Raw genomic sequence first — 6,853 nt, 5'->3', positions numbered from 1 at the left:
CCCACAGGGCACTAAACGTTGAAATGAACATCACCATGGCCCTTAACTTTTACGGCACTGGTTCCTTCCAATAATCAGCAGGGGGCGGGGGAGAAGAAATCATAAGCCAGGAAGCCGTGAGGGTCTGCATTTGCCAGGTTACAGACACCCTCTTGACATGCTGAGGGTCACCATTGATCAGAAACTCAACTGGTCCAGCCACATAAATTCTGTAGGTACTAGAGTAGGTCATAGGTTGAGTATTCAGCAGTAAGTGGTTCACCTCCTGACTCCCCACCATCACCTACAAGACAAGTCAGGAGTCTGATGGAATACTCATCCACTTGCCTGGATGGGTGCAGCTGCAACACTAAAGAAGCTTGACACCATCCAGAACAAAGCAGGCCACTTGATCGGCACCTCAGTCACCTCCCTACATCACCAGTGTGTAGTATCTACAGGATGGACTGCAGTAAGTCGGCAATGCTTCTTCTGCATAACCTCCCAAACCCATGATCTCCACCACCTAAAAAAGGACAAGGGCAGCAGGTTCATGGGAACACCATCACCTCCAAGTCACACACCATCTTAACGACATAACCCGCCATTATTTCACCATCGCTGGGTCAAAACCTTGGAACTCCCTACCCAACAGCATTGTGGGAGTACCTTCGCCAGATGGACTGCAGCGGTTCAAGGCGGCAGCTCACCAACACCTACTCGAGGGCAATGTCAGCCTTGCCAGCATGCCCACATCCAAAGAATGAATAAAAATGTTAAGAACTTTGCCCAAAACATTAACGTATCTGTTCTCTGGATAGATGCTGACTGACCTGCTGGGTTTTCAGTACCTTCTGCTTTTATTTCATATTTCCAGCCTTTGTAGTTTGCGTTTCCAGAGTTTATAGTATTGTTTTTGCTTGAGTAAACATTCAAAATTGTTTTCCAGATTTACACAGTTCTACTGCTTGAAATTAGTTGGCTTAGTTGTAACCTTGACAGCAGTAGATAGAGAATATTTGAACATTAAGAATTGTACAGTAATTTACCAATCCGTTAGATACTTGAAGGCTACAAGATATGTTGAAACAAAAGTCAAACTCTTGCACTGCTATTGGCGTTTATCCAAAAAGGAGAAGTTTGCAGACTAGCCAGTTGGAGGGCAGTCCCCTGGCTGCCGGGTTTTGGCGCGGGAGTGGTGCTGCCGGACGGTTGGCTTACAGGCGCTGCCAGCTGAGGAGCCGCTCGTACCAGTGGCGATGCGCCAGCGACTGGGTGCCGCGGCCTGGGCCTGGGGGCTCAGCCTGCTCCTCGGGCACTCGGGATGTGAGGTCGTCCCTCCACCGGGGCCGGGCTGGCGAGCGGAAGGGACGGGGTGCGAGAACCTGTGGAAGGTGAAAGAGCGGGCGGTGCACGGCCAGGGTTACAGCCTCTCCTTGTCGCGGCCCGGCGCCGAGCCAGGTTCTGGGTCCGGGGAGGCAGCGGGGCTGGGACTGGGGCCGGAGCCCGGGCCGGGCCTTAACCTGGAGCCCGGCACGCCCGCCCCGCCCTTCACGCTGGACACCTTGGACGGGTACCTGTCCTTCCCCCCGCCCCGGGAGCAGGGCCCGCGCTCTTTCGTCTTTCAGGCGTTCACCAATAAATCCGGCTTCTTAGAGTGCATGTGGGCCTCGGAGCCGTCCCTCGCCGCCCTGGTGGACGGGCTCCCCGAGCACAGCCATGTGGTCTTCATGTCCTTCGACGACACCGCCCCCAGAGACGTGCGGTGGATGAAGCAGCAGCTCGTCCAAGTGATGGAGGAAAGGTAAGGTGTCTGCAGGTATCTCACTTACTGACTGGAGGGATGGATAGGTAACAATAAGATAGAGGGTCCACACTCACTGTATCCTTTCCGGCCTCAAGCACAGGACACAACTAGACTAACAACCCCCTAACTTGGATTTATATAGCACAACATGTCCCAAAGCACCTCATATGCTGTGAATTACTTTTTGAAGTAGTCGATGATAGGTGATCATGTGCAGCAGCCAGTTTGCACAAAGCAACATCCCACACACAGTGGCAGTCTTTGAGGCAGTTGACCAGAACACCAGGAGAATTCCTTGCTTTTCAAATAATGACATGAGGAAAACAGATGGAGGTCTTGATTTAATGTGCTATCCAAAGGATTCCAACAATTTAAGCACTCCCTATTGTAGTAACAGCCAAAATTAAGTGTTCAAGTCTTTTTTTTGAGTCAAACATATTTATTTAAATATGGTAGTACTTGTTACAACTCATCAATTACATAATAATTCCATTACATTCATTAGCCGCAATAAAGCAAAGCCTTAAAAACAGCTTTAGGGTTAACTGTATAAATGCAGTGGTAAATTTTACAGATAAATCAATAATATTAACAGTACAGGTAAGTGTTCAAGTCTTGAAGCGGAGCTTGAATCCACAACCTACTGACTCAAATGAGAGCACTATCAATTAACCAACCTGACACTAACAAGGCTAACTACTTCGAAGGGTCATTCTTGTTCTTTAATTGGAAAGGCAATTACTCTGCTCCTGCCTGAACAAAACTGATGGTTAGGGAGAACACCATTTGCCTGGACCACAGCCTGATGGGCTGGACACAAAAAAAGTAAGGCAAACCGGCACCTGTTTTGCGCATGGACTTATTTTGGCTGTGCACGTTTTTTTTTAATCCAATATTGAATATCTGGATTTTATTTCCCAGAACTGTCTAGTTAAAAACTGGACAAGTTGTCACATTACTGGTGCTTGGTTTATTAAAAGCAAGGTATCCAGTAACAATGCAAGCTAGAAATGAGAATGTGTACTGCAAACTGGACTCATTCAGCATTTGTTTTCCATCAATGACCAAGTTTTGTTGTCTTTTGAATGTAACACGTACTGACTGGCAGTTTTTAAAGAGATAACAGCTTTAATTATTTGGTCTTGCTATCAGCAAGGTATACGTTGTGGGGGTAGGTGTACACATCATGATGTGGTTTGGTTTTATTTTAATAATAACCTTCATGAAATAGACATAATTGAGAAATAATTGTAAAACAGCATGGGAGCTAACAGTTTAAAAAGCTGTTATTTGATTATTTGTATACATATTATGACTATTCCCTTTCAGTTATCTTATTTCACTGTTGGTGCAATTGGACAATGATTGGTGGGTAGTTAGTTACCTGTTGATTTGGTTAGGTGGATGTGATAGACTTGTCACTTAAAATATATAATTTTTTAAAGTCTCAAGTGTGATACAACTACTGATTAGAAATTAAACAGTGCTTGGAATTCTTTCCTTTATTCGTTTATGGGATGTGGGCATTGCAGGCCAGGCCAGCATTTATTGCTTACACCTAATTGCCCTTGAGAAGGTGGTGGTGAACTGCCTTCTTGAACCGCTGCAGTCCGTGTGGTGAAGGCACTCCCACAGTGCTGTTAGGTAGGGAGTTCCAGGATTTTGACCCAGCGACGATGAAGGATCGGCGATATACTTCTAAGTCAGGATGGTGTGTGACTTGGAGGGAAACTTGGAGGTGGTGGTGTTCCCATGCGCCTGCTGCCCTTGTCCTTCTAGGTGGAAGAGGTCGCGGGTTTGGGAGGTGCTGCCGAAGAAGCCTTGGCAAGTTGCTGCAATGCATCTTGTAGATGGTACACACTGCAGCCACGGTACGCCAGTGGTGGAGGAAGTGAATGTTTAAGGTGGTGGATGGGGTGCCAATCAAGTGGGCTGCTTTGTCCTGGATGGTGGAAAGGCTTTGGGGAGTCAGGAGGTGAGACACTCACTGCAGAACACCTAGCCTCTGACCTGCTCTTGTTGCCGCAGTATTTATGTGGCTGGTCCAGTTAAGTTTCTAGTCAATGTTGACCCCCAGGATGTTGATCGTGGGGGATTCGGCAATGGTAATGCCGTTGACTGTCAAGGGACGGTGGTTAGACTCTCGCTTGTTGGAGATAGTCATTGCCTGGCACTTCTGTGGCGCGTTTGTTACCTGACTCTTATCAGCCCAAGCCTGAACGTCGTCTAGGTCTTGAAGCAGTCCATGCCTGCATGCAACATTATCTGAGGAGTTGTGAATGACACTGAACACTGTGCTGTCATCAGCGAACATTCCCATTTCTGACCTTATGTTGGTGGGAAAGTCATTGATGAAGCAGCTGAAGATGGGTTGGGCCTAGGAAACTGCCCTGAGGAACTCCTGCAGCGATGTCCTGGGGCTGTGATGATTGACCTTCAACCACCTTCCTTTGTGCTAGGTATGACTCCAGCCAGTGGAGAGTTTCCCCCCCGCCCCCCAATTCCCATTGACTTCCGTTTTACTAGGGCTCCTTGATGCCACACTCCGTTAAATGCTGCCTTCATGTGAAGGGCAGTCACTCTCGCCTCACCTCTGGAATTCAGCTCCTTTGTCCATGTTTGGACCAAGGCTGTAATGAGGTCGGGAGCCGAGTGGTCCTGGCGGAATCCAAACTGGGCATTAGTGAGCAGGTTATTGGTGAGTAAGTGCCACTTGATAGCACTGTCGATGACAACTTCCATCACTTTGCTAATGATTGAGAGTAGAGTAGATTGGTATTCAAGTTAACAAGATATATTGCAGTGTAGCGGTACCACCGAGTGTCTCTTACTTATTGTACATAATTCCCTTTAACTACGTCTGTATAGAGTTTGCATGTTTGGGCCGTTGCCCCTTTAAGAACGTGAGCCGGCACAGCTCGGCCTTCCGCTCCCGCGACAATCGCCGGCCCAGCTCGGCCTCCCACTCCCGCGACAACCGCCGGCCCAGCTCGGCCTCCTGCGACTTCGGCCGCAACGGCCAGCTGCAGTGCCGGGTAAACGCGATGACGTCATCACGCAATTCACGTGACCGTCCCAAGCACGGGCAAACGCGAGCAACACTATGACGTCATCGCGCAAACCTCCGGACTGCCTAGTCAGTCCTCGTGGCGTCCCTGTTCGGGTAAGACCTGTTCCAAGGCTCTCCTGCATCGATCCTTCTTGTTTTCTGTACTTCGTCAAATCCTTCATTTAAAGACCTGTTGGATTGTTTCTCCTGAGTCGACCTCAGTGATTTGGTTAGGAATACGCCTATTCCTACATTGGTCACCCAACGACGTGAGGACGGGAATTCATCAATACCTACATTGGTGACCCCGTCTCCGTGAACGTTTTTCACAGAAGACGTGCACAGCCTGAACCCCGTCTCTGTGAACGTTTTCACAGAAGAACGGCACGACGAACAACAACCGACGAACACCAATTCCTACATTGGTGACCCCGAGTTTCGTGAACGTTTTTCACGAAAGAAGCACAGCCGGACTCCAATTTTTGTGAATGATTTTCAAAAAAGAAGCACGCCATGGAAGCACCAGCCGTTTCGCTGTCACTACCGCAATTCAGGGAGCAACAACCGCCTTCGTGCTTTATTCTGGTAGAAGCCCCGTTTGCCATGTGCAACATCGAGGCGACGCAGACCAGGTACCTGTATACGGTCTCCGAACTCGACTGCTCTACCGCCGCTTGGATCGTCCGCCTTCTCGACATCTCCCAACGGAGCAGCAAGTATGAAACCCCTCCAAGCGCGGGTTCTGCAGGTGTTCGGGCCCACAAGATCGGAGCGCGCCCTGGCGGAGATGCCACGAGGACTCCGCCCTCGCAAACCACGCCTCACAACCCACGAGGACTCTCCCCACGCGCGCCTCGGGAACCGCGAGGACGCGCGCCTCGGGAACCGCGAGGACGCGCGCCTCGGGAACCGCGAGGACGCGCGCCTCGGGAACCGCGAGGACGCGCGCCTCGGGAACCGCGAGGACGCGCGCCTCGGGAACCGCGAGGACGCGCGCCTCGGGAACCGCGAGGACGCGCGCCTCGGGAACCGCGAGGACGCGTTCCCCGCCGACGACACACCAGCCCGTCAGCCTGCTGGTTGTGTTTTCTACCACGCTTTTCGGCGTGAAGGCGCAACGTTGCCGCTCTCCCTACAGTTGTCCCCAATCACACCAATCAACAACTGACGCTGCAACCGCTGAGGAACGTGTCTACAGGTATCCCACGGCCGCGATTGGCCACGCGGGTCTATTGTTGACCATCTCTGATCACTGATCAACGCAGCAACTGTTAACTCGCTTCGGTGTTACAGTTGTAACACTACATCGCGCACCGTCTCTGGTGCGTTTTCGACTTGCGATGAGTTCGCTCGCCTGCTCGGCGAGTTCCCCAATCAACAAGACCCACGTTAATTTCCTCCTGGATTGCCCGTTTCGGCGTTCCCGCAGCTTTCGTCAGACAGGGGACTTCCTACCTCGCTTCCTAGCAACACCGACAGAGCCACGGTCCGCATCTACCCAGCCTGCCAGTCACTACGAGGCAGCCAGATTTTTCGCACCGGTGCCCGCTTCGAACCACGGGCTGCAGAGGTCACACGTCTACGGTCCTTCATGTGGCTGGATACGTCTTATTCGCCACGACGCACATAAGGATCCGTGCACAACCAACACATTTAGACCTCCACCACCCCATTGGAACAGCACAATCGCCGCGATGAGGTTGGACACCTATCGGCGTTACGGTAGACCAAGTGCGACCACCAGCAGCCTCCGCCTCGAGACTACACGGCAGACCAAGTACGACCGCCCGCCAGCCGCCCAGCAGCCTCCGCTTCGAGACTACAGGAGTTGTTCGGACAGCCTCGTCGGACCACCTCATCGTTTGACTCTGTCCGTTAAAGCGAATTCTGGGGGGGCGTATGTAGCGGTACCACCGAGTGTCTCTTACTTATTGTACATAATTCCCTTTAACTACGTTTGTATAGAGTTTGCATGTTCGGGCCGTTGCCCCTTTAAGAACGCGAGCCGGCCCAGCTCA

General features: G+C 51.1%; 1 protein-coding gene across 3 annotated transcripts in view; it reads left to right on the top strand.

Moving 5' to 3' along the window:
• The first annotated feature begins 1,115 nt into the window (after nucleotides 1-1,115).
• ngly2 (N-glycanase 2) overlaps nucleotides 1,116-6,853 on the top strand; it is a 334,241-nt gene continuing 328,503 nt past the window's right edge. For 2 of the 3 annotated variants that reach the window (XM_085988341.1, XM_085988340.1), the window contains exon 1: nucleotides 1,116-1,783. In XM_085988341.1, coding sequence (XP_085844467.1) covers nucleotides 1,239-1,783 — 545 coding nt within the window. In that variant the 5' untranslated portion in view covers nucleotides 1,116-1,238. The remainder of the gene's footprint in view (nucleotides 1,784-6,853) is intronic. The other variant, XM_085988339.1, reaches the window with a different exon arrangement.

Source organism: Somniosus microcephalus, chromosome 5 (assembly GCF_052327205.1).
Source record: "Somniosus microcephalus isolate GS21.2 chromosome 5, FLI_Smic_1.0, whole genome shotgun sequence".
Classification (NCBI taxonomy): Eukaryota; Metazoa; Chordata; class Chondrichthyes; order Squaliformes; family Somniosidae; genus Somniosus; species Somniosus microcephalus.
This window is presented reverse-complemented; position numbering and strand designations above follow the sequence as displayed.